Source organism: Lemur catta, chromosome 5 (genome assembly GCF_020740605.2).
Source record: "Lemur catta isolate mLemCat1 chromosome 5, mLemCat1.pri, whole genome shotgun sequence".
Classification (NCBI taxonomy): Eukaryota; Metazoa; Chordata; class Mammalia; order Primates; family Lemuridae; genus Lemur; species Lemur catta.
The window spans coordinates 1,971,861-1,997,372 of record NC_059132.1 but is presented as its reverse complement, the minus strand read 5'-3'; the positions used below and the strand labels follow the sequence as shown (position 1 = coordinate 1,997,372).

Genomic DNA, 25,512 nt, shown 5'->3' with positions numbered 1-25,512 from the left:
ACCGAGCCCAGAAGCCACCGCCTCCGCGCCCGGTGCCACGCCGGGCCTGGGGCTGCCCTCTGGGGTTCGAGGCCGGTGTGAGCTTTGATGGGGGCACTCGGAGGCCACCTCCTCCACCCAGGCTAGGCCTAGGTCCAGTGCCACCTGCCACATCAGTTCCCTGGGGAGTGGCGGGGCAGGAGGCCCAGGACCCCGCGCGCCTCCTATTGGAGCTGGGACTTCCAGGCCACCGTTCAGCTAAACGGAAGGCCCCCTCCTTCCAGAAAGCTTCCACCGGCCCGGAGGTTCCAGCAGTGACCCGCGTGTCCCTGCGCACGCACACACCGAGCACACGTCAGTCCTACGCCCGCCCATCGCCCGGGCGCACGCAGGGCCTCAGCGCGAGCGCACTCCACCAGGCCCCCGCGTCCCTGCGGCCCGGGAAGGTAAGAGCGCGGCTCCGGGCGGGCCGGGGACCCGGACCGGGCCGGGGCGCAGTCCCGGGCGGGCCGGGGGTGGAGCTTGCCGGGCCGGGCGCGCCGGGGGGCGGGTCCGCGCCGCCGCCGTCCGCGCCGCCCCGCCCCGGCCCTGCCGCCCGCTGCTCTCGGGTCCTGCGCGCCGCAGCCCCCGCCGCCGCCGTCGCCGCCTCGGAGGTAGGCGCCGCGGGAAAGGGCCGAGCTCCGCCTGCGCCCCGGGCCGCGGGCCGGGCCCCCGGGGGTCGAGAGGGAGGACCCGGGGAGGCGCGGGCGAGGGCTGGGGGCGCGGGAGCGGGCGCGGGAGGGGGCAGAGCGGCCGGCGCGGGCCTGGCGGGCCGAGAAGGCCGCGCGAGCCGCTGCCGGGCGGAGGGGCGCGAGGCCGAGGGTCCCGAGGCGCCTGCGGCTGGGGGCGAGAGCCCGGCCGGACTTTCGGGCGGAGGGGCCCGGGGCGCCGCGCGGAGGCCCGGCCGGCCGCGGGTCTAGGTGACCTTTCCCGGCGGCGCCCTCTGGCCCTCGATCCCACCAGCGCGCGTCCGGCGGGGGCCCGTCCGCCGCCCACGCTGGCCCAGCCCGGCCGGGCGCGCAGGTCCGTGCGGGCCACGCTGCCGCCCCGGGGACGAGCTCACGTGACGGCCGCGGCCCCGCGTCTCCGGCCCCGCACACCCTGGCCGGCCCGTGCCTGGAGAAGCTGGCGCCCGGCACCGCGCGCGCGTGCCAGCGCTTTCCCGGGCGGAACGGGCGGCCGAGAGTTGACTTAGGCCGCAGGGGCCGGGGCTCGGGCCTGGCCCGGACGTTTGGCCTCGGAAATGGAGGCCCCACAGGGAACGATGTGGCCGCCTTGGCCCTGGGAGGGATTCCCGGTTCGGTGGCTCGTTCATTCGCCAAACGCGGCAGTGCATTCAGGGAACTGATCCGGAGCCCCTCATTGGATTTGAGGCCCGAAGTTCTAGTGATTTGTTCAAGGTCACACACTTGGAAGGATACCAGACCTCAGTTTGGTTATCTGCAGAATGGGAGCAATTATACCTCTCCTTGGTTGGGCTTTGGGGAAGAATAAAATGAGTTGATTAACATGAAGCCTTCAGGACAGTGCAGGTATGGAGGCCTAGGGAGAAACCCTGACACCCTTGGGGCTTTTGGGGAGGATAGAGCCCGTCCCCTGTAGACCATTTTGTTCCACGTGGTATTCTGGAAAGGGTTCAATAAATGTAGTTCCTGTTATTTTAAACATTATTATTGCCCTATTATTAGCAAGCATTTGAATACCAGATATTGAGTAACTTTCAGGATGATTCATGAACAATCCTGTAAGTTTACAAAATTGACAAGGTCAGACCTGAGCAGTAAGTTTGCATGTGCAGATCTTGCAGACCTGGGCCTGGCCTAGGCTTGTTCCACTTGAGGCCCCGATCCCCTTGATCAGCCACCTGTCCCCAGAGGAGAGAGGGGAAAGGGCTCCTTTTTTGCCGAATATGCTGTTGGCAAGGCCAGGGCAGACTACCCAGGGCCAGCCTTCATTCTCTGGACCCCAGCTCTGGACTGAGCCTTAGGCCCTGTGCAGTTCTGTCCTCAGTGCCTGGGGTGGTGCCACCTGGCACACAGTAGGTGCTTGAAAAGGATCTGTGGGGGTAAGTGCACTCTTTGTATCCAAGGGTGGACCCACCCTTGTTGACAGAGGGCTAGGTTTACTATTCCAGCATGTGGCACATAGTAGGTGCTCATTTGTGGAAAGGGCATGTGTAGGGCTGCAAGCCCAGGCCCTAGTCTCTCGATCCTGGACATCCTTATGAGGGACACAGGCATCTACTTCCAGAAAGTAGCACTGCCTAGCAGAGTCACAAATATTTAAAGAACTGTAAGCATATGTACAGCCCTAGAGCAATGAGAGGCAAAAGTTGGTTTCTAATTTCAAATACCTGCTTTAACACATTATCTCAGTGGGCTCCAACCTTGCTGGCACCAGGGACCGGTTTCATGGAAGACAGTTTTTCCGCAGACTGAGGGTGGGGTGGGTGGGGTGTCGTGGGTGGGGGCACTCAGGGTGCAGAGCTCAGGCAGGGATTCTTGGGCCGTTTCCTAACAGACCACAGACCGGTATCGGGCCTTGGCCCTGGGGCTGGGGACTGTAGCATTATCTTCATTCTATGGCTCTCCAAGTCCCATGGGAAACTTGTTGAACTGGTGTTTCTGGGTTTGAAGAGAGAGTGGCATGGGTGACTGGGAGTCTATGGAAGGCCTTGGGCCTGGTGCCCATCTTCCTCTGGCGGTGGGTGGGCCCACGGCTTGTGCTGGAGTTGTCCTGAGTAAGGGGCCTGGCCCAGGGAGTGGGGATGGCACACTTAGTTTTACCTTTGCTATTCTAGAATGGGGCTATAGGCAGGGATTATTTGTGGCACAGAAAGCTGGGGCTCGCGTGGGCCGTCCGGTGCGAGGTGCCCTGCTGAGCAGTGGGCACATGTGAACAGTGAACAGGAACAGCCTTGATCTCCCACCTTTACCAGCAAGATCTTCTGAAGCACTGAAGTCCACTTTGGCCTTGATGGCGCCATGTCTTTGGTTGTAGGGGCACATGTGTGACCAAGGGTCAGCCCACGCCTGGGGATGGCCCCTCAGGGTGCTTCGAGGGTTTGTAGTCTATAGCTTTGGGCTCCCGGTGGACTTCTGTGGTGGCCACTGAGAAGAGGTGACCGGTGGGATCCTCAGCCAGGCCTGGGCACATTTGTCCCTTTTACTGCTTACTCACGGAGGGGTCGGGATGAGTGGGACGCTCAGCTCTTTACCCGGAACTGTGCTTGGGTCCACAGCACGGGTCTGACATGAGCTGTAGGGGTTTATCTAGTATAGGTCAAGTTACTTTCTTGTGCCTCAGTTTCCCTACTATGAAAGTGTGATTGTCGTCATCACAGTGATTGTTTGAGGGCTTGCTCAGTATCCTCCTGGGGTTGACCGATGTTCTGTGACATTGACTGCACCACTCTGCAGTCCCTGGAGGAGAGGAACTGTGTTTCCATTGCTCAGGTCGGGGCTTGAGCACAGGCGGTGAGGTAGCACAACCTGGCAGGAGTGGAGTGGGGCGCGGGGCCTGGACAACCTGGCAGGAGCGGAGTGGGGCGCGGGGCCTGGACAACCTGGCAGGAGCGGAGTGGGGCGCGGGGCCTGGACAACCTGGCAGGAGCGGAGTGGGGCGCGGGGCCTGGACAACCTGGCAGGAGCGGAGTGGGGCGCGGGGCCTGGCCTGCTGGCTGTGGTGCCCACACTGTCCTGCGGCACCTGCAGCTCCAAGGGGCCATTGCTCAGAGCTGGTGGATGTGCGCGCCTTGGAGAAGCAGAGGTTGCGGGTCAGGTGGGAGAGGGTATTCTTGCACACCGACCAGAGCGAGCCTGTGCATGGCTGCGTGTAGGCCACTGGCAGCGGACGGTGGTTGGTGGAGTCACCCCTAATTGTTGCAAGGACAGTGGGGCTGATTGTCTATTAGAAGGGTCAGTTTTCCCTGGGCTGAGGTTGGAGACGTTCGTTCAGGCCCTGGCCCTGCCTGGACAATATTCAGCTAAACAGTCCCTCCTTATGGGTGGGGCGGACTCTGGGAGGAATTATGGGAGGACTCTGGACCCTGCGGTTCAGGTTGACCTTTTGGCAACATGCTCGTCAACCATTATTATAATGAGAAATACACAAAATGAAAACCTGTAAGAAAATACTAGCTGTGTTTGTTCCACGCTTACCTTGTACCAGCGGCTGTACTAAGTGTTTTATATTAACAAACTAATTCAGTCCTCACGAATGCCCACGTGCAGGTTCTTTCTCCTGAAGAACAGTGAGGTACAGAGAGGTGGTGACTTGCCCAAGGTCACACACTGAGACAGTGGCGAGGTGGGATTGGAACTGAGGTCTGCTTGGCACCCGCGGCTGCCTGCCCGAGACCGTCTGTGTGAACCTCCCTGGGTCGAGCCAGGCAGCCGGGCTCTGGGCCGTGTGAGGTGCCCGAGGTCAGGCAGGAGCCCGGGTGTGCCTGGGACCCAGACCCTGGCATGCCGACTGCCAGCCCAGGTCCTCTCCCCTTGGTGGGTGGGCGGGCAGGCTGCCCCTAGCCAGCTATATGCTCCTGAGTCACCTGGAAGGCCATGCTGTGGTGGCCCAGCTCCCAGGGTGTTTTAAAATAGAAGTGACCCTGGGAGGCTCAACTGCCCCCGCTGTAAGATTGTTGTGGAAGGGGGAGAGGGGAGGGCAGCTGTACTGGGGGCACAGAGCATAGGGCCCTTGGCTTTGCCAGTGTCCTGGAGACCAAACCAGGGACTGTTCCCTGGGCTGCTGCCTCCTGGCAAGAAAGAGAAAGTGCTGGGGTGTGTGTGGGGGGGTGTGTGGGAGGCTCCTGACTGTGTTTGCCCCCACCCCTCCCCGCCCCCAAGTTGGCTGTTACAGCCAGGCTTGCCTCCTGCTGGTGGTCCCCAGGGTTAGGGGGCGGTGCTTTTGTTGCAATCCCTGGCTGGGCTGGTGCCCCTTCTGTAGGCCGGCCCAGTTTGGCACGGCAGATACCTAGGGTGGTGTTGAGGACGCAGCAGAGCCAAGGGCCTGCCCACAGCTCTCTCCTCCTGGGGGGATCCTGGATGATGGTGGTGGTGATTGCGATTGCTGTGTCGGGCAGAGTCCATTCAGGAATCACATGCTCACGTAACACGTGGTAATCCGGGAGAGTTTAATGAAGAGATTATTTGCAAAGGTGCGGGGAGGGTGCAGGGTACCCATCAGGGGTGTGGGCCTGGGCCTGTTAACACCCCAAGGCCTACAGGGGAGGGGACCCCTGGCAGGAGCTGCGGCCTTGGGTAGAGGAAAGTAGCTGCTGCCCACCTGAGGCCCAGTAGTGGGGGGCTAGGGGATGAGTGCCCCCACCTTACTCCTCCTGAGCTCTGTCTCTGCAGCTGCCTTGCACTGGCGGAACCCGGCCATGAGCCCACTGATAACTGTCCACAGTGACCGGCTCTGGGCTCAGAGTGGGAGGGAAGCAGGGAAGGTGGGTCTGGGGGGGCAGAGAGTATCCAGTGTGATGCATTATGGCCACTGTCATTTATTGACACTCACCCTGTGCCAGACAGTCCTCAGTGTTCTACCTGTTGTACTTATTCCTTGTAACAAACTTCCTTAGCAAGACGCTCGTTAGCCTCACTCTCCAGATGAGCAAAACGGGAGCCTAAAAGTCTAAGTGGCTTGTTGAAGGTCACACAGCCAGTAAGGGCAGAGCCAGGACTAGAACCTCTGCCAGGTACGTGGCCCTCCCAGTAGTTCACTGTGCCCTGCTGCCTGGGCACCGGGTGGGCTGGGAAATGCCGTGACAGGGAGGCTCCGGGTCTTCAGGTCCTCGCCCTGCCGCACGCTTGCCCTGGAAGGTGGCGTCTCAACCCACCTGGATGTTATCTGTGTTCAAGGGAGTTTTCTTCCCGACTGTTCTGACTGAGCCTTGGGGACCCGCGGCCACCCTGCTCCCCGTATCAACATTGCTGTGGTTGTTGGCTCTCTGGGGGCGCCGGGGCTCCCCTGCCTGGTTCCTTCTGAGGGAGCCACTGCAGAGAAAATAGTGTATTTCAAGGTGGGGGCTCTGGTGGGTGCTCGGTGAAGGGACTAGCCCATTCTTCTCCGTGGCACTTGGGGACAGCCCCTGCTTGCGAGGCAGCAAGGGGCTGAGAGGGAGAGGAGGAGGAGGAGGAGGAATGCTTCCTCCTCTGGGAGGCTTTTGAACAGGCGCCCCGGGCAGCTCTCAGGCACACGGAAGTTGGGGTGCTGTGCCCTGCTGTGCTTGCTGGGCAGGTGGCAGTGGTCACCTGGGAGTGCAGTGCTCCCCCGCAGTCCGTGCCTGGAAACCCCGCCGTCCCAGTGCAGTTTGAATCTGTTCCTGAAACCAGCGTTGACACCACTGTCTAGATAGTTTTTCCTTCTGGCAGCTCGACGGCAAACGCCTATTGGAACGTGACTTGTTGACACGACATGGCTCCATTTCAGGCACAGTGGTTGGCGTTTAAATTTTTCTGTCCTTAAAATAGTTATCAGTATGCCCAAACAACTTAAATAATGAAGCAGAATAAAAAGTGAAAATCTTAGTTGGGCTCCACTTCCTTCCCTGCACTTCCTTCCCTCGCCAGAAGCATCTTCAGAGCAGCCGCAGTTTGCAGCTTGGCTCAGTCCTTCCCCAAGCCGAGCTTTCCCATCCACTCACACGTTTGTGAACGTAGAAAGGGTTTCCTCGGATTACGTGGAATTACAAATTTTTTGTGACTGGTTTTTTTTTGATTAACAGTATCACAGATAGCTTTCTATGCCACCTGTTCTTTTTTATCACCCCGTGGAACTCCTTAGTGTGCAAGTACAGTGCCTTAATGTTTGTTCATTCACTTCCCTACTGGCGGACAGTTAGGTTGCTGCTGGGTTTTGTTTTGCAGATGTGTTAGCAAGGAGGCCGCGGGGGCGTCCTCGTGTATGCGTCTCCGGGTGCCGTGGTACTGCTGTGGGGGGGCTCTCGGGAGTGGAATTGCTGCTCGGGTTAGTGCTGGGTTAATTGCCCAGCAGTCACTCTTCAGAAAGAGTGTCCCTGTAGCACGCCCTGTAGCATGTCCCTGATGTGAGCGAGAGTGATGTTTTCCGCACCTTCACCTGCACTGGATATTGCCATTTTCATTTTTGCCAAGCTGCTGGTTAAGTGAGCTTCCCACACACAGATGGGTTGGTCACTGCACAGTGGCTCCCTGTGGCCCTTAAAACAAATCCATGGTTGGTTTTGAGGTCAGAAGCGGCCAGTGCTTACATGTGGAGGCACCTTGGGCTGGGCTGGGGTCAGGCGCGGGTGCTGGTCCTTGGCTCGGCACCGGGTGGTGCTGCAGCCGCCCTGCAGGGGGAGCGCCTGCGTCCTGGTTACATTGTAATTTAGTCCCCATTGTCCGACACTAAGTTTCTGCTTCCTCCCCTTTTATGATAGTAATTTCCTGCTCATTGACTCATCAAACAGACGTTTATATTGGATGCCTACTATGTGCAAGCCTTAGTATCTTTACATACATAGCTTTTTCCATATTTTGGATAAATTTATACATGACAGGCTGTGGGGAGCTTTGAGTTCAAGGGTGTGATTTGGGGGTAGGTGTGTGTGGGGGGGTGGGGTGGGGGCAGTGTGAGCAGAGCGGCTGTCACCCCGTGCAGCTGATGAGTCAAGGAGGTGGTGTACCCCCAAGACAGAGGTTACGTAAGTGTTACGCAGGCCACGCTGGGTGAGAGATACACTATCCTTCCCCTCTGAGCTTCCAGTATGGGCTGGATTTTCATTCCTCAGCTGGAGCGAAGCTTGCATAATTGTTCAAGGTCAGCCAGGGAAAGGTTGGGTAGGTAGGCTGGCAGGCTGTGGAAGGGAACCAGGGACTTCTGCCTCCTGATGTGACTTGCTGGCCCTTCTCAAAGTCATCGGTGACTGCAGGCAGGTCTGCTCAGCCTGGCGCTGCCATCCCTCTGTTTCTCACTCATGGTGGGAATGAAGCCCCCGGGCTCTGCCCTGAAGCCGTCACCCAGGCAGAGAGACCGGGGGTCCCGTCTCCCCCAGGACGCCCTCCGATTCCCCTGCCGGTGGCAGAGGGCCCTGCCTCATGCTCAGCCTCTGCAGGCCCGGGGGTGGGGGCCGCAGAGACAGCTGTGCGCTGGTAACCAACCGCACGGGGAGCGATTTGGAGCAGATCCGGGTGAAAGGAGGGGCCGGGGCCAGGGTGCAGCCTTCAGGTCAGTGCCTGGCAGGGTGTTAAGTGAGAAAGCTGGGCGCCAACTTCTCTCTCCCCCAGTCCTGGCTGAGAAAACTAATGCTGATCATTTCCACTATAAAATTGTCTCTGAAATGGCTTCGGAGAGCTCTGTAAAAATGGGCGTTTTCGGGTGCTGTTCGTGGTTGTGAGGAAGTTGAGCTTCTAGGGAGAGGCAGGGCTATTGCAGGCCTCCCCTTAGTCCCGTCAGGTGGGTGCAGCGTCAGGTAGGTGCAGCGGGGCCGGGCCAGGCTGCACGGAAGCCGAAGGGGACGCCTTTGGTGAAGGACCGAGTCATCCGTTCGCCGTCCTCGTTCGCTGTCCTCGGTGGGGTGGACTGACGCAGCCCACCAGCGGCTCCTGTGCGTCTTTGCCCCGTGCTGGGCTGGGGGATGCTTACCTGGGCCCCCAGAATGGGAGGTCGTGCAGCGTCGTCTGTGTTCAAAGAGATGGGAGGAGAGTGTGGCACACAGCGAGAAAGCCGGCGTCCAGGATGGCTTAGATGAAGTGCTGGCACTTAAGGATGTGTTTTAGTTAACCGGCAAGTGCTCTTATGAGCCGCTGTGGGATTTCAAAGACGGGAGCCCACAGCCCCGCTAGAGCCTGGCCTTATCTGAGCTCAGCCATCCCGCCCCCTTGTCCTTGGATAGTAATCTCCTTAGTGGCCTTGTATTTCAGGCTGATGTTTGCTGTGGGTGGAGTGTTTTTTGACAGGTGGCTTTGCTTGTTGGCTTTTGGGGATTAGTGAGGAGAGAGAGCATTAAATGGTGAGCGCTCTGTGTTTCCCCCGAGGGAGGGCCCAGGCCAGATGTGAAGGCTGTTGTGTCTGGGAGCCGGTCCTGCAACCTGTCTTCCTGAAGCCGGGGGCACCTGAGGTCCAGGGAGGTCTTAGCTGACCCAGAGACACTGCCACTGGGCTGCTCCCCCCAGGTGGTTTGTGGCCCAGCCGGGAGAGGGGTACTTGGTCCACGGATGGCTTGGTGACCTTGGCTGGGGTCGGGAATGTTCTGGGCCCTTTGCTGATGTATGCTGCAAGTCTGCTTGGGGGTGCGTTACCTTTCAGTCCAAAGTTGTTTCGTGTTAGTTTTGTCTAGGAAGGGCCAGGCCCGTCTGTGGCTGAGACGTGTGCCATTAGGCAGGGTCATTTCTCGAGGACCTGCTGGATGGCTGCCTGGTCTGTCCCTGGGGTGGATGTGCCTACAGGGTTGGTTTGGGAGGAAAGAATAAGGAAAGCGGAGTCCCCAGGCTTGAAACAGCCAGGGGGGAAGCCCTGACCCTAATGTGGGCTGCCCGTGGTTCCAGCGTGATCGTGTGCGAGAAATAATGTGCAGTGACAAAAATAGGACAGGGTCAACAGCTCACTGCTCCTCTCTGCTCTGACACAAAAGCGAGCTGGGACAAAATTTACAAAGCATCCGGAAAGAGTAAAATAGGCCTGAACCATAAGTTCACAATTTAAAGTTGTGGAGGTTTACAGCCATTTCTTTTACAACGTCATCAGGGGTGCTGGGGGCTGCTTGCAACGTCTGTGAAGTTAAAGCCTCGGTCAGGAATTCGACTTGCAGTTGTGATGTTGTTCCCTGGGACCACTGGAACCGCTTTGTGGTGGGCTCCTTCCCCTCGCCAGGCACGTGTCAGGAACGTGTCGTTTGTGCGTGTGCACATGCGTGTAACTTCAGATGGGGTGTGTGCAGGTTCATTTCGATAATTTAGGTATACTGTATTTCACAAATTAGTGGAACCGTCCTTGTGGTTAATTGAGACCAGTGATTCTGGGAATGGGAGGAGGTGCAGGAGATGGGGCTTCCCCACGCGTGGCAGAGCGCAGCGTGTGCGGTCCCAGGCGAGGACTTTAACTCTGTGTGTACGGCATGCAGAGCACGTCAGAGCAGAGCCTAGCAGTGAGGTGGTGTCGTCCTGAGGGCAAGGACTGTCGAGTTAATCTCCCTCCTTGAACACGGTGGTGCTTGATGTTTGTTGTCTGACTTAGTAATATGCAGCAATCCCAAGTCGTACTTTGATAGTTGGTTTTTTTTTTTTTTTTTTTTTTTTTTTTTTTTTGAGACAGAGTCTCACTTTGTTGCCCGGGCTAGAGTGAGTGCCGTGGCGTCAGCCTAGCTCACAGCAACCTCCAACTCCTGGGCTCAAGCGATCCTACTGCCTCAGCCTCCCGAGTAGCTGGGACTACAGGCATGCGCCACCATGCCCGGCTAATTTTTTCTATATATATTTTAGTTGACTAGCTAATTTGTTTCTATTTTTAGTAGAGACGGGGGGGTCTCGCTCTTGCTCAGGCTGGTCTTGAACTCCCGACCTCGAGCGATCCTCCCACCTCGGCCTCCCAGAGTGCTAGGATTACAGGCGTGAGCCACTGCACCCGGCCTGATAGTTGGTTTTTCAAATAAAGTCGCACTGGAGCTCAATGAACGTTTGTTTAAATTAATTTTCTTTGGATTTCTTTCCAAGTGATGAGTTGCCTAATTGGTTAGGTTTTACTGTGTTCTCTGTGAGGAATATGACGTTCTAATAGTGGGTTCCCCTACAATGCAAAAGTTTTGTGAAAAGTCGAGCCCATTCTGGCACATAGTAGGTATTCCATAAATATTTGTTGAATGAATGAAATCAGAGCCAGGGAAGAAATATGTTGCCATAAAAAACTGGTTTCTATGCAGTACATGTAACGTCCTCGCAGCCGACATTTTGTAAGAAGATAGGTTTTCTTGGCAAGAGTCCTGCAGTTCAGTGAAGTCGCTGGCTCATGGGAATGTGTCTTTGACAGTTAATTCATTCAGCAAATATTTACTGACTCCTACTATGTTCTGGGCCTGTGCTCAGTCCCGGGGATGCCAAGGAGAAGAGGTCCAAAGTGAGGCTGAGCCTCCGTCAGCAGAGACTGATCGGGTGTCTCGAGCTCTGGCCACAAAAAGGATAAGACAGCAGAAGTTTCTCTGCCCACACCTGGAGGATAAGCTACCTAGAACTCACAGTGCTAGGTGATTTTTATTGGTTGCTAATTATATCTAATAATTTTTATTGATGGAAAATTAATTTCCCTAATTACCAACGCATTCATTCTGGCGGTTCTTTTATTGCAGCAGAAGATGGCTGTGCCTCCCACGTACGCTGATCTTGGCAAGTCCGCCAGGGACGTCTTCACCAAGGGCTACGGTGAGTGCGCAGGAGGGCGGGCCTTGCAGCTCGCCCGCCGGTTGGCGTGTTTGAGATTTTACCGTAACAGTTCTGGAGACCTGGCCCAGTCAGCTCTTCAGAGCTTCCATGTCAGGAAGAAAAGATGAGCTCTCTGTGTCTAGGGAAGCAGCTTTGACCGTGCACCCAGTAGGGGCGGGCTCGTGCACCGCTGCCGACGGGCAGACGCTCTCGTTTTCTCTTCCACGCGAGGAGCAGGGCGGCGGATGCCGCTGCAGTGGAGCGCGACTTCTAAATTTAGCCCGTCCTCAGGCACGTGCCACGAGGCTGATGACAGTGTCTGCCAGCTGTCAGGCACTTCTCAGACCCTGCGGGGAGCACAGGTGGGGCCCAGGTGGGGCCTGCGCCCTCTCTGTCTGCCGCTGCTCCACGCAGCTGAGCCCCGCACGGCCGGCAGCGGCGGAGACTGCAGGCCCTCAGCCCTCGTGGCCAGAGCGTGCTTCCTTTAAAAAAAAAGCGTGTTGAAACAGCCATGAGGGAAGCAGAGGTGCTGCTCCTGAGCTAGTTATTTAACCTATTGACATTCGTCTCCTTCTTTCTTTAGGATTTGGCTTAATAAAACTTGATTTGAAAACCAAATCTGAGAATGGATTGGTAAGTTGTCCAGCCCGCATAGAACATGGGGACTTACTGTAGATCAACCAATAATTGCCACGTCCTGGCTGGCAGAGCCAAAGGAAGGCAGTTTTTTTGATTGTGGCAGTTTGTGGTTGTCCCATTCATTGCATCCTCTGCAGGATGGGTGGATGGCCCAGGGGGACCACACACCAGTAGGCCCCTAAATTCAGCAGCTGCTAATACTCATAAGAAAAGGGGGGCAGGTTTCAGTTTTAGTTTTCCTTGTCCTTCTTACTTTAAAATTAACCTGTGTTCAACCACATAATTATTTAAGAAAAATTTTAGTAGTCCCTTTTAGATTGTGCATGCAGTAATTGTTGGATGGAAGAAGTTCTAGGTTTGAATTACTGCTCTGTCAGCTTTTGCTCAATGCTTTTTCTCTGTACGAGGCTGAAGCCAGGATTGGGGTGTGGGGTTGCTTTCCTGTCCAGACTGTAGTTACAGGGGAGGAAGGAAGCTGTCTCCTGACAAAGAATCCCCATAAGATGCCTTTAAGTAGCAGGCTCCTTTACCACCATCTGGACTTTAAATATCTAACTGAATCGTAGAATTAGCTTTTGTCTTGATACACTCAGGGTCTCACCTCTGCATAAAGGCAGGTCACAGTCTGTGCAGGGACACAGTGAAACCAGGTGTGTGCCGGGGTGCTGGCTGTGACTCTCTCTCTCCTTTGAAGGAATTCACAAGCTCAGGCTCAGCCAACACTGAGACCACCAAAGTGACGGGCAGTCTGGAAACCAAGTACAGGTGGACTGAGTACGGCCTGACGTTTACGGAGAAGTGGAACACTGACAACACGCTGGGCACGGAGATCACCGTGGAAGATCAGGTAACGGCTGCCGTGCAAAGGCGGGATTTATCATTCACATCTGCTGCCTTGTGACTAAACCTGCTGGCGAATTTCTTTTCTGTTCAGCTTGCACGTGGACTGAAGCTGACCTTCGATTCGTCCTTCTCACCTAACACTGGGTAAGATTCTCATGTGTTCTCTCCACAAGGACGTTCTGTGATGTTGCAGGTGGTGGAAGCCCTTTGGGACAAAGGGTTTTAGGGATGAGGGTGACATTACCTAAAAGGCAACCTCCAAGACCGGGAGATTTACGTTCTCTGGTTTTGAGTCAGTTCCGGGGGACACATCCACATTCATGCATTAATAGACTGCTGTAACCAGCACTCCTTAATTCAGGAATAGTGTTTACCCAACACATGTTTTTTAGGTGCCTTTTGTGTTTGACTTTGTGCGCATCTGGGGATCTGAGGGTGCCCAGGCCATGGTTGCTACCTCCAAGGAGCTTCCTTCCTTTCCTCCTTCCTTCCTTCCTTCCTTCCTTCCTTCCTTCCTTCCTTCCTTCCTTCCCTCCCTCCCTCCCTCCCTCCCTCCTTCCTTCCTTCCTTCCTGTTTTTCTAAGACAGAGTCTCACTCTGCTACCCAGGCTGGAGTGCAGTGGTGTGATCATAGCTCACTGCGGCCTTGAACTCCTAACCTCAGGTGCTCTTCTTAGCTCAGCCTCTCGAGTAGCTAGGGCTACAGGTGTGCAGCACCACGCCCATTTAATTTTTTATTTGTAGAGACGGGGGTCTTGACATGTTGCCCAGCCTGGACTCAACTCCTGCCCTTATGCAATCCTTTGCCTCGCAGCCTCCCAAAGGGCTAGGATTACAGGTGTAAGCCACAGTGCCCGGTGGAGCTTCCTTCCTTTCTTTCTTTTTCGCGTGGGTTGAACTTCAGGGTGGCTCCTGAGCCTGTACTTTTTGCCCCAGGCCTCTGGCCACAAGTAGGTTAGGCGTGTTGGTTATTGACACATCGAGAGACAAGATGTGCCTCAGCTCCTGGGTACTTTTCAGAGTGGCTAGAAGGAGTCATTCCCTTCTAGAATACATTCTTGTTTTTTTCTACTCTGAGTGGTGGGTCTCCTAAACCTGGGGAGGATTGTTTTGTACACTGATGATGGGATCAAGGGCACGTATTGAATTTTAGTTTTTAAGAATTACCATTTGATCCAGCAATCCCACTACTGGGTATTTACCCAAAGGAAAAAAAGACATATAAAAAAACATCCACACTCGAATATTTATAGTAGCACAATTCACAATTGCAAAGATGTGGAAACAACCCAAGTGTCCATCAATGCATGAGTGGATTAATAAAATGTGGTATATGTACACCGTGGAGTACTACTCAGCCATAAAAAACAATGGTGAACTACTATTGTATTATCCTGGATGGAGCTGACATTCTTCTAAGCTAAGCATCACAAGAATGGGAAAACAAACACCACGTGTACTCACCATTGAATTGGTACTAATCGATCAGAACTTGCGTGCACATATGGAAGTAACATTCACTGGGTGTTGGGTGGGTGAGGGGGGAGGAGATGAGTAAACTCAAACCTGACAGGTGCAGGACGCGCTATCGGGGGGGATGGGCGCTCTTGTAGCTCTGACTTGGGTGGTGCAAAGGGAATTTATGTAACCAAAGCGTTTGTACCCCTGTAATATTCTGGAATAAAACAATTATGGTGAAGTATGCATATAAGATTTACCATTTTAAGTGTATAGCTCGACTGCATTATGAGTTTCATTTTTTGCCATTCCATATTATTTTCCTCCCTCCCTCCTTTCCTTTTCTCCATTCCAACAGCTATTTATTAGAGGGAGGATCTCCTAAGCCAGACCCTGTGCTAGCTGTGGGTGCCCACAAGTCACTGGGCGGACAAGGCTTTTACCCTCTAGAGATAAGCCTTTTTATAACCTGGTTATGGATGGTCTGAAGATGGTAGGTCAGGAGGTGATTTGTTCTCCTCTGTGATAGTTTCTCATGCCAGGAGCTTTGCCTTCCTGCTTGTCTGCTCCCCCGCAGGGCACCCCGCTAAGCTGTCAGGGAGGAGTTATCCCTAGAGACCCTCTAATAGGATGAGGGCTGGAGGATGTGCCCACGTGCTTGGATTTGCTGCCCCGAGATGGCATACTTAGGAGTTCGTGAGGGATTTCCCATTGTCTTTGGGAGGTTTGTAGAGGTCTCTAGGTCCTGCAGTAATATGCATAGGAAAGTTTAAAAAAAAAATTAACTTTTTATTTTAAAATAACTTTATATGAATGAAAATGTGGTAAAAATAGTATGCAGAGTTCCCTTCTATCCTTCCCCTGATGTTAACATTGTACATAACTATAATATAATTACCAGAACTAGCATATTAATGTTGATGTCATACAGTTAACCAATTCATTGTCCCACTGATGTCTGTCTGGTCAATGATCCAGTTCAGGATCCTAAATTGCATTTAGTTTCAAGTTTCCTTTGTCTCCTCTAATCTGGCACATATTTACAATCTTTCTCTGTCTTTCATGACCTTGACACTTTCAAAGAAGAGTGGCCAATTATTTTGTGGAGTGTCCTTCAGTTTGGATGTGTCTGATGTTTCCTTATGGTTAAATTCAGGTTATGCATTTTTGGCAGCCATAGAAGTGAACCTGTGTTGTGTGTTCTCAGTGCACGGTATGAGGAAGAACATGTCAATACGCCTCATTTCTGGTGGTGTTGACTTTGATCCCTTGGTTAAAGTGGTGTCTGCCAAATCTCTTTGCTATAAAGCTGCTGTTTTTCTGTTTGTAATTAATAATAAGTATCTTGTGGGCAGACACTTTGAGACTGTGCAAATATTCTAGTTCTCATCATATTTTTGCTCCCAAATAGTAACAGCCATTGGTGATTCTTGCCTGCAGCAGTATGCTTGGCAAACGATTTTCTGTCCTCATCATTTCTTTACTTATTAATTGTGATTCTGCTGTCAGGAAGAGCCATCCCCACATAAATTGATTTATTTAATCATTTATGTATAATGTATTAGTATGGATTCATGGATGTTTATTCTATAGGTTATAATTCATCACTGTCATTTATTTTGTTGCTTAAATTGTCCCAGATATAGCCACTATGAGCATACGTTCTGTGTGCTTTTTGACAAGCTCCTATCAGTTTTTTGAGCGTGTCTTCATTTCTGGTTTCAGAAGGTGTACCGGGCTCACCTCATACTTGCTCTTCCCCAGTCCTGCTATCAGCTGTTTCTCCAAGGAGCCTTAGTTCCTTGTATTGGAGGATGGTGTTTAAAAACTCAGATTGCAGGCGCTGGGTGTATATGTTGCTCCTGGGCATCTGAGGACAGTTTTGATGACTCTTGACGGAGATGAGAAATGCAGGCTGGCTTTCCAGAGCAACTGAGTGCAGAGCACGTCTGGACGAGGCTGCAGAGCCCGTTAGGAACCAGCACGCACACTGAGTGTGTACTGTACGTAAGGCCTGCTCAGTAACCACAGATCAGAGTCATGCCTCTCTCGGTGCTTGTCAAGTTAGCACCACTGTTTAAATAGCTTAAAAAAAAATCCCAGTATCTGCAAGAGGAAGAAAGGCTCCACAGACGTGCCGTGCTGTGTCAGAGAGAGACCTGGACTCTCACGCCCTTGCTGTGGGGATCTTGGCCCTGGCCAGAACCCAGTGAGACAGAGGGTGGAGGCGCTGTATAAGCTGGAGCAGGTGCTGCACACCGCTGGCCAGGGGCCCTGCCACAGGCGTAACTTTGTGGTCAGCAGCAGCTTTTTATAAAAAAGAAAATGAGCGGTTATAAGATGCCCCATTTTTACATTTCCTGGTCTCCTCTCTCCCTAAATGTCGGCCTCTCTGTGGCTGTCTCATCCTCAGTCGTCCCGCTCAGGTTTGCGCCAGCCAGACACTTGACCGAGACCCAGGCTCTCTCCCAGAGAACAGGCAGACAGAGATGGGTTTATTCTGAATTTTTCTTATTGAGAGACAATTTGCTGGTTAGTCCTTCTCTTCAAAGCTTGCCAAACTGTACAGAAGCGACTTGAACAAAATGAAGGTTCCAAGGCACAAGTCTCGTTGTCCCCTGTGCTGAGGTGAGCAGGCACATGCAGCCTCCCTGCAGAGGACGAGGGAGATCCCAAGGGCTTCAGACATGGGCATCGTTCCTGCCGTGAGCACCGGGAGGAATCATGTCAGCAGGACTGAAACATACCGGATATGTTCAATCTGTGAATTCATAACGGCAAATCCCACGCTGGGGCCCGCGGTCTGGGTGCTGTGGAGGAAGCTCGGGGTGGGCAGGGCTGTGTGGTTCTCGGGGCGCTGAGCAGACCTGGCTCCTCCTGTGGTCCCTGCTGCGAATGCACTTGCTGTGGAGATGTCTGTTTTGTAACTGAATGACAAACAATCAGGTGAAAACAGTCCACATTTTATTTGATAGATGTGATCTTGTTATCCAGTGTTTACTTTTGCAAAAAGACATGATAATAATATGTTTGCAGGTGACACTATTCGGCTACCTTCCTGAGGGGTGCTGGGTCTAGCCGGTGAAGGCACTGAACTGGTTATAGACTCAATTTTGGGATCATTAAGCTGGACCTGGGGTCTTGTCCTGCTACACGGGACTTCCCGGCCCCCATGACTACGGAGTCCCAGGTTCCACACCAGCACCCAGTTCTCTGAAATATGTACTCACTGTAGTCTCAGGAATATGGAATTAAAAGCCATCTTACTGTTGTATTCACTTAGAAGGGGTCTAGTATGTGTTTCTTTACTTAGTGCGTGAGCCACGAAATAAGAACTTGATCATCTCCTCCAAAGCTGCTGTTTAGGGAGTGTCTTCGTGACAGGCAGAACTTCCCCAGGTTTGGGAAATGGCAGAGACGCAATTGTTTCGTCATCACATGGTGGCTCTTGACCTAATACACGCCTGTGTAGGCTGCTGCATTGAGCGTACGGGTAGTGGAAGAAATTACTTAGCACTTATTTGAGGCTTTTTCTGTCTGTGTCCTCCCTTTGTTGTGGTGGCATGTCTGCAGACAGGGTCCCCGTGGAATACAGGTTGTGTCCTGCTCCTTGTGGCACAGCTGCTGCTTAAGGGAGGACCGGATCCCTGACCTCACCCCCCACCTCTGTTTAAACTGGGATTTTGAAAGACAGTGTTGGCTGGGCGCGGTGGCTCACGCCTGTAATCCTAGCACTCTGGGAGGCCGAGGTGGGTGGATCGCTCAAGGTCAGGAGTTAGAGACCAGCCTGAGCAAGAGTGAAACCCCGTCTCTACTAAAAATAGAAAGAAATTATCTGGACAACTAAAAATATATATAGAAAAAATTAGCCGGGCATGGTGGCGCATGCCTGTAGTCCCAGCTACTTGGGAGGCTGAGGCAGGAGGATCGCTTGAGCCCAGGAGTTTGAGGTTGCTGTGAGCTAGGCTGATGCCACGGCACTCACTCTAGCCTGGGCAACAAAGTGACACTCTGTCTCGAAAAAAAAAAAGAAAGAAAAACAGTGTGCATTTCAAGGTGAGGTAGCCTCTGACTTTAATACAATTTCTTGTCCTTTAGGAAAAAAAACGCTAAAATCAAGACGGGGTACAAGCGAGAGCACATGAACCTGGGCTGTGACGTGGACTTCGACATCGCGGGGCCCTCGATCCGTGGCGCCCTGGTGCTGGGCTACGAGGGCTGGCTGGCCGGCTACCAGGTGAACTTTGAGACCGCGAAGTCCCGGGTGACCCAGAGCAACTTCGCAGTTGGCTACAAGACTGACGAGTTCCAGCTTCACACTAACGTGTAAGTGCCCGTGGCGGGGTCCAGGCGTGTGTGCTCCAGGGGTTGCTTTTCATTGTTTTTCTCTAGGTCCGATTTTTAACCAGCACCGTAAAGTAAGTTTGTTGGCATCGGATGAGCCAAATGGCCTGCTGCATCCTTCTGTTTCCCACCTGCCCATTTCCTGAAGTGTCTTAGGTTCTTCCTAGTCTGTGAACAGTAAATATTGCTGCTGGTCTGCAGATTACTTACAGCAGGGGCACGATGTCATTGCAGAGGGCTGTCCCTTCCTTTCAGTTTTTGTTTTAGTTAACAAGTAGGGGGAAAAGGTGCAGCTCTCTTTCTCTGTGAAATGTCCGAGAATCAGCTTGCTGTGTATGCTTAATGAAATGTAGACATGGTAGACACGTTAGGAGCTGATTATCTCAGTTAAAGACAAAGTATCTTCTCTGGTGGGGCGTTTGAAACTTTGTTAATGATTGGACAACGTGGTGAAGGGAAGAGAAGATCAGGTTAGGAGAGAGCCCCTTGTAACCAAACTTGAGAATTGAAGTAGAGTGATGATTCAGGGTAAGGGAAACAAATATTTCATCCATAAAAATCTTGTTTTAGTTTCATGAGGCACAAGTGGGAAACAACTTTACCAAGTTTATTTCTTTCCACTAGAGGTCACTAAAGAAGGGACTTCTTAGACTTAAGGGAAGTAAATGGTATTAGAGTGTAAACTAATACGATTTTTATTAATAAAAAGTTTTTGAGGAATTTTAACCATTAATTAAAAATTTGGAGTCTTTTCCAACTAAACAGTCAAACAGGAAAACCACAGAGACATCCGGTGCAGTGGTTGCCGGGGTGGGGACGGTGTGGATGTAAATGGGTCCCCGAGGGTCTGGGGTGGGACTGATCCACACCCTGACTGTGGTGCTGGTACGCGAGTCTATACACGTGTTAAAATCTATAGAAATGTACACCAGCAAAAGGTCCATTTTACTGTATGTTAATTTAAAAAAGGCAACATACAAAAAAGTTACAGGAACAGTATCACAAGCATAGAAGTGTTTTTTGACTTAGAATTCTTATTGGAGTGGGAAGTGTTTCCTTGGTCCGGAATTGAATTGGCACTGATTTTAGGAAGAACAGTGGCTGTTAGCCATTTCCCTCACATGCCTGAGCGTCAGTATTTTTAATAAGCGACACGGGGACGTGGTTTGTTTTTGGAACTGGCATGGAGGCAGCTGACACAACTCACCTGGGCTGCCCTGGTGTGTGCAGAGGCCCAGATGTGTGGCAGATGTTCTTTGTGCTGCATATAGATGAGTTTGAACAATCAACTCCCTCTGTTTGTGGTTTTGAAAGCTCAGTACAGGAAGGCAGTATTGCATTCCTGGTTTTTGAATATTCTGAAAAATCTGACCTTAAAAAAAAAAAACAAACACATTTAAGCCCAAGAAAATTTCACCATTTGAATATACTACTAAAGTCACTCAAAAGTCTGTTACATTTGATAAGCTGCTGCTTTGTAGCCTGCTGGCCTGTCTGAACAAGACAGGGTTCCCTGCGAGCCAGGCAGTGCCTGGGGTCTCCCTGTACTTTCTGAGTACAGTGTCTGTCTGGCTGAATTTCAGGGGAAAACTTAAGAATTTAGGATGTATTTTATGAGCATCTACTTTAGGAAGAGAGTTTTGTGAAAAGCAGAGTTTGCAATGAAACAGCAATAATTTGTTCTTAGGTCCTTAAGCCCTTTGCTGGATTCCAGAGCACATGGGCTCTTTACTTAGTTACCAATGCTGTTTCCACTGGAAATACCCGAAATAATGAGGCAGAACTTTGACACTGATTTTATGTTGAAAATGTTTGAGAGGGTCTAGACAAACTTGAAGACCAACTGATGCAAGGAGAATGATCATTCCTTTTTTAAAAATTGCAGCATTAAATTTTTTCTTCAGTTTTTAATCAAAGGAATCCAAGCCCGTGGTTATGAAATCAAACAGAGCAAAAGGGCTTAGGAAAAGCAGTGGTTCCACCTGCCTCTGCCTGCTCATCCCGGCTGGCCAGTGGCGGCCACTTTACCCATTTTGCTTTCCGTGGCTCCCTCCATGGAGAAGGATGCTCTGAGCAGGCACCAGTGTGCACCGTGCACGTAAACACCCACCCGACGGCAGCAGTGACAGGCTACGTATGATCTGTGCCGACCCCAGGCTGTCCAAGAAGGACGAAGTGTGGACTCTCAGAGCTCTTCACATACTTTTTGGGGGTGCCCGTGACCGCACAGTGCGTACCGGCTGTTCCGCGAGTTAAGCTGGGTGGGACAGACATCCAAATTCCAAGAGCTTGAGTAGGGCCCCACGAGAGGAAGAGGAGGATTTGAGTGGCTGGGAGGAGCAAGGGGCATTCTCAGTGGCTGGAGTCAATTCAGTGTATTTGGAACAGAGCAGGGGGTTTCATTCTGAATATTTTTGGAAGACAAACATTTTGTAATGTAGCAAGAAGCTCTCTTTCCAGTCCCACCAGGACCTTAGATGTGGCAGCATGGGTCCCCAGTGTGCACAGGTGGGACGGGCCTGCACTGCAGGTGACGCTCTTTTGTCACTGCTCCTCCTCCAGGGGTTGGGGTGGTCTTAGCTGCCTCTCCCAGCAGTGGCCACAGGGCTGCTGCCAAGGCCCCGCCTGCCTTCTGAGGGACACCTGTGGCCCAGGCGTCCTCGTCCTCGCAGTTTCCGGCTGTGTTCTCTCCTCGTTTGCTTTTCCTCCCACAGTGTTTTTAATGAGAGAGTCGTTTATCAAAGTAGCGACATTAGCGTCAGAAAAAAGATCAGTCAGAATCCCAATGTCCTAGTTGCTGCTTCTATTTTAAACAGTATGTGGAAGCAAACTTTTAAGTTCCGCGCAGCCTGGGCAGTTGACTGTGCTGCGTCTGGGTGTTCCCGGAGGAGGGTGAAACAGCGTTTCTCTCCCTCTGGACCTTTCTGACTCTGGTGTCGGTTCCATTCTCAGCCGGTTTCCTGTGCGTTAGTACCTGCTTTGGGAAGTTTGGCTAACTTACGGCCCTGTCAACACCAGCGATTAGATCAGCCCCTTCCTGGCATCCCTGTCTCCTGGTAGCCTGGCGGCTCTGTCTGGACTCTGGCCCTGCCCCGGGCAGCCTGGCATCTGTGCTGTGCTTGTCCGCAGGAATGACGGGACAGAGTTCGGCGGCTCCATTTACCAGAAGGTGAACAAGAAGTTGGAGACTGCTGTCAACCTCGCCTGGACAGCAGGAAACAGCAACACTCGCTTCGGGATAGCAGCCAAGTACCAGATCGACCCCGACGCCTGCTTCTCGGTGGGTATCTGTGGAATCGCGGGTCTCACAGGCCTGCCTGCTCCTTGGGCTGGAGTCCTTCAAGACCGCTCAAGGACCGTGACTTTGAAGAGTTTCAAATCAGCACAATGATAATGGAGATTGTTTCGCTTTGAAAAGAGTTCCAAATGACTGCAGTGGTAACAGTGATGGTACTTAGTGTGCCAGGCACCGTGTAGAGCCTTTCACGTGTGTATTGTTACATTTAATCCCCTTTGAGATAGGTATGCTTTTTCTTTTCTTTCTTTTTTTTTAATCATCCCTGTATTTACAAATGAGCTGGAAGCTTAGAGAGGTGGAGTAACTTGCTCAGAGGCACACAGCAGGTCAGTGCTGGGGCCTGGGTTTGACCCAGCCTGGCTTGCTCTGGAGCCTCTTCCTTTAGCCAGTGCCTGTTCCATAAGGCAGACTGGGGGTACTCCGGAACCCAGGGTTCTAAATGCTCATTTCCCCCTCATTTTTCATTCTTTCTTAGCTGCAGCATTGCTCACAGGCCCTTGGATTGCTTCACAGTTCTCGCAGTAAATCCGGCTGGGCGCATTTCTGTTGTCACAGGGCACCGCAGGCTCTGTAGCGGGACGAGGAAGTCTCGCATTGTAGATCGGTTCCTGTGCTGGTTTGTGTAATTTATGGAAAGTCCATTTAAGTCTCCTGAACTGGGAACTGCATTTGGGTCCCTTAATGTTAGGCACTTAAAAACAAGGGAAAGGGGGCCTCGTTATTTAGATGGTGTGAGCCAAAAGGAACAGCTAGAAGGGACACCGGCCACCAAGAGGCCCTCCTTCTCCTTGCTTTGCTCTTCTGAGGGATGTCACATCTCAAAACATGCACCTAAATTTGGTATATTTCATAGTGAATTCAATGAATCTCCTAAACAAGGTGGTCATGAAAAAGGATAGTTTGATTCTAAAGTCTAGGGTTGGTTGATTAAAAAGCTTTTACTGGTTTCGGAGATGGAAGCGTGAAGTACTTAACATTTTCCCTCTGTCTTGTCTTTCCTTGACCAGGCTAAAGTGAACAACTCCAGCCTGATAGGCTTAGGATACACTCAGACCCTGAAGCCAGGTATGTGTTCGTTGTGTGTGACATTAGTTCTTCGTCTTAAAAAAAATTATGGTGCTGGTTTGCTGATTCATGTCATTGCTTATGAAATGCTTATATAGTACTTCGTAAATGAGCATATGTAAAGTTTATGATTAAATGTTTATAAAAGAGTACACTGTCGTTACAAAACATTTGGAGAATATGAGAAGTAGTAGGAGAACAAAAGGCCAAGGCTAACATTTTTACATTTTTAGTTATTTTCTTTCATCCTCTTTTCCATTGTGTACATAATGCTTAATACTTATTTCTAGCAGGTTCTCAAAATTAACCTATGAATCACTCCCATGTAAAAAGACAGAGAAATAGGAAAAGTGGTGTTCAGGTTTCCTCTGCACCGTCAGCTGGGCCAGTCCATAGTGTATTACAGCTCCAGGAGATGATACTGCCGTTGGACCCTGGAAATCTAAGATTACAGGCTACTCCCTGGACTCAGGCCCCTCCAGGGAAGATGAGCTTGTTGTGTGCATATGTGGATATGCGTGCACGCTACACGTGTGTGTGCACACTGTGAATGTGAATGTCAGGCCTCAGGTCTGATTCAGGATTGGGGTTCATTGGAAGGGAGGATTGCTGAAGCAGCTCACTGCATGGTACCAGGGGTAGAGACACTGATTGTAGCAGGGGGACAAGGAGAGGGAAGAGTGGATTTGGGTAGGCTCTCTGGTCGGGGGGATAATTACAGTTGTTTTATATGCTCACTCTAGGATCCTGTTGGTCAGATGGTGTTAGGTAGCAAGGATTGAAGGGCCGTGTAGTTTGGCCCTGCTGATAACACCTGGAATAGGGTCTGAATTTGGTGTTAACCTTTCTTCTCTTTTCTTTCCTCCATCCCTTTTTCCCTCTCCCTGGCGTTTCCCCTTGCAGGTATCAAACTGACGCTGTCAGCTCTGCTGGATGGCAAGAATGTCAATGCCGGTGGCCACAAGCTTGGTCTAGGACTGGAATTTCAAGCATAAATGAATACTGTATAATTGTTTAATTTTAAACTATTTTGCAGCATAGCTACCTTCAGAATTTAGTGTATCTTTTAATGTTGTATGTCTGGGATGCAAGTATTGCTAAATATCATGTTAGACCTCCAGGTTAAAGATGATTCAGCTTTAAGGTGTTACCCTTTCAGAGGTACAGAAGAAAGCCGATTCCAAAAAAGGTCTATTCAGCTGTAGACTTGGGGGGAACTTGGTGGCTTCTCTAGAGATGCCAGGTTTCTTTTTTATCTAGAAATGGCTGCAAGTGGAAGCTGATAATGTGTAGGCACTTTGTAAATTCATATTGAGTAAACGAATGAAATTGTGACTTCCTGAGAATTGAACCTTGGTTTCCTAACCCTAATTGATGAGAGGCTCCTTGCTTGATGGTGTGTACAAACTCACCTAAAAGGGACTTTTAAAGACAGATCTTCATGACCTGTTCCCACCCCAGTCCATTATCACCTCTTTTACACCAAAAGGTTTGCAGGGTGTGGTAGCTGTTTCTTTGTGCCATTTTGGGGTGGAGAGGGTGGATGTGGTGAAGCCAATAATTCAGGACTTAATTCCTTCTCGTGTTGTGGTTTTTTGCCCTTGCACCAGAGTATGAAATAGCTTCTAGGAGCTCCAGCTATGAGCTGGGAAGTCTGTGTGATTGTAATCACATGGTGACAACACTCAGAATCTAAATTGGACTTCTGTTGTATTCTCACCACTCAATTTATTTTTTAGCAGTTTAATGGGTACATTTTAGAGTCTTCCATTTTGTGTGGAATTAGATCCTCCCCTTCAAATGCTGTAATTAACATCACTTAAAATAAAACTTGAATAAAATATTGAAACCTCATCCTCTTCCTGTTGTCTTTATTGATGATAATGTAAATAAACAGGGCACTTGTTTAGATTTGTTCTTTGTGTAACTGATCACCCCAAAACTGTGGGCCTCAGTATTTGTCATACCGTCTTCATCAGGTTTATAGGGACTTGCACTATTTCTAAGTGAACAATTAAAATTTGTCCACAGATTATGGTTCCTAGTGGTTGCCGATGCCAGGTACAGTATTAAAATATTTTTAAGTGTATGAAGGGCGCTCTGAGTATGAGGGAATAATTCCCTCACCGGTTACTTATTAACTGTCTGCCTGTTGTATGCAGCATATTGGAACATCATTGTGCAAATGCTGTGAGTTCACAGTATGTCACCAGTAAAGAGAATTGAGACATCTGGTGTGAGGACAAAGTGGACGAAAAATCAGGGAAGAGGACTGCAGCGTGTTTATCCTACATAAGCTGTGTAAAGTCTGAAGCAATCTCCAAACAAGCAGAAGCTCGGATTGAGAGGCTTGTTCATTAAACTGAGTGGTATTTTCTGTACTCACAGAAGCGAAAGCTCCTGGGGCTCTCGGGGAGGACTTTGCACCTTGGCTGACCTGGAAGGTTTGCAATAAGGACAGTCTATACGGGCTTG

The 25,512-nt window shown here is 51.4% G+C and overlaps 1 protein-coding gene across 5 annotated transcripts; it reads left to right on the top strand.

The window, feature by feature from the left end:
• The first annotated feature begins 314 nt into the window (after window positions 1–314).
• VDAC1 (voltage dependent anion channel 1) lies at window positions 315–24,891 on the top strand. Of its 5 annotated transcripts, none has more exons than XM_045550785.1 (9): window positions 315–425; window positions 11,318–11,390; window positions 11,974–12,023; window positions 12,724–12,876; window positions 12,964–13,016; window positions 18,429–18,656; window positions 21,804–21,954; window positions 22,980–23,037; window positions 23,941–24,891. In XM_045550785.1, the coding sequence occupies exons 2-9, from the start codon at window positions 11,324–11,326 to the stop codon at window positions 24,030–24,032; spliced, it is 852 nt and encodes a 283-aa protein (XP_045406741.1). In that variant the 5' UTR covers window positions 315–425; window positions 11,318–11,323; the 3' UTR covers window positions 24,033–24,891. The 5 variants fall into 5 exon arrangements, with proteins under 5 accessions (XP_045406741.1, XP_045406740.1, XP_045406743.1 ...); XM_045550784.1 differs by lacking the exon at window positions 315–425 and adding an exon at window positions 567–632; XM_045550787.1 differs by lacking the exon at window positions 315–425 and adding an exon at window positions 590–632 and having other exon boundaries at window positions 11,321–11,390.
• Window positions 24,892–25,512: the final 621 nt, after the last annotated feature.

What these genes read in the sequence shown, in the direction of transcription:
- VDAC1 (XM_045550785.1), top strand. Translation starts at nt 11,324, where the DNA reads ATGGCTGTGCCTCCCACGTACGCTGATCTTGGCAAGTCCGCCAGGGAC. An exon ending in CGTCTTCACCAAGGGCTACG is followed by an intron (nt 11,391 to 11,973) that starts GTGAGTGCGCAG and finishes TTCTTTCTTTAG; the next exon opens with GATTTGGCTTAATAAAACTT. An exon ending in TTCCAGCTTCACACTAACGT is followed by an intron (nt 18,657 to 21,803) that starts GTAAGTGCCCGT and finishes GCTTGTCCGCAG; the next exon opens with GAATGACGGGACAGAGTTCG.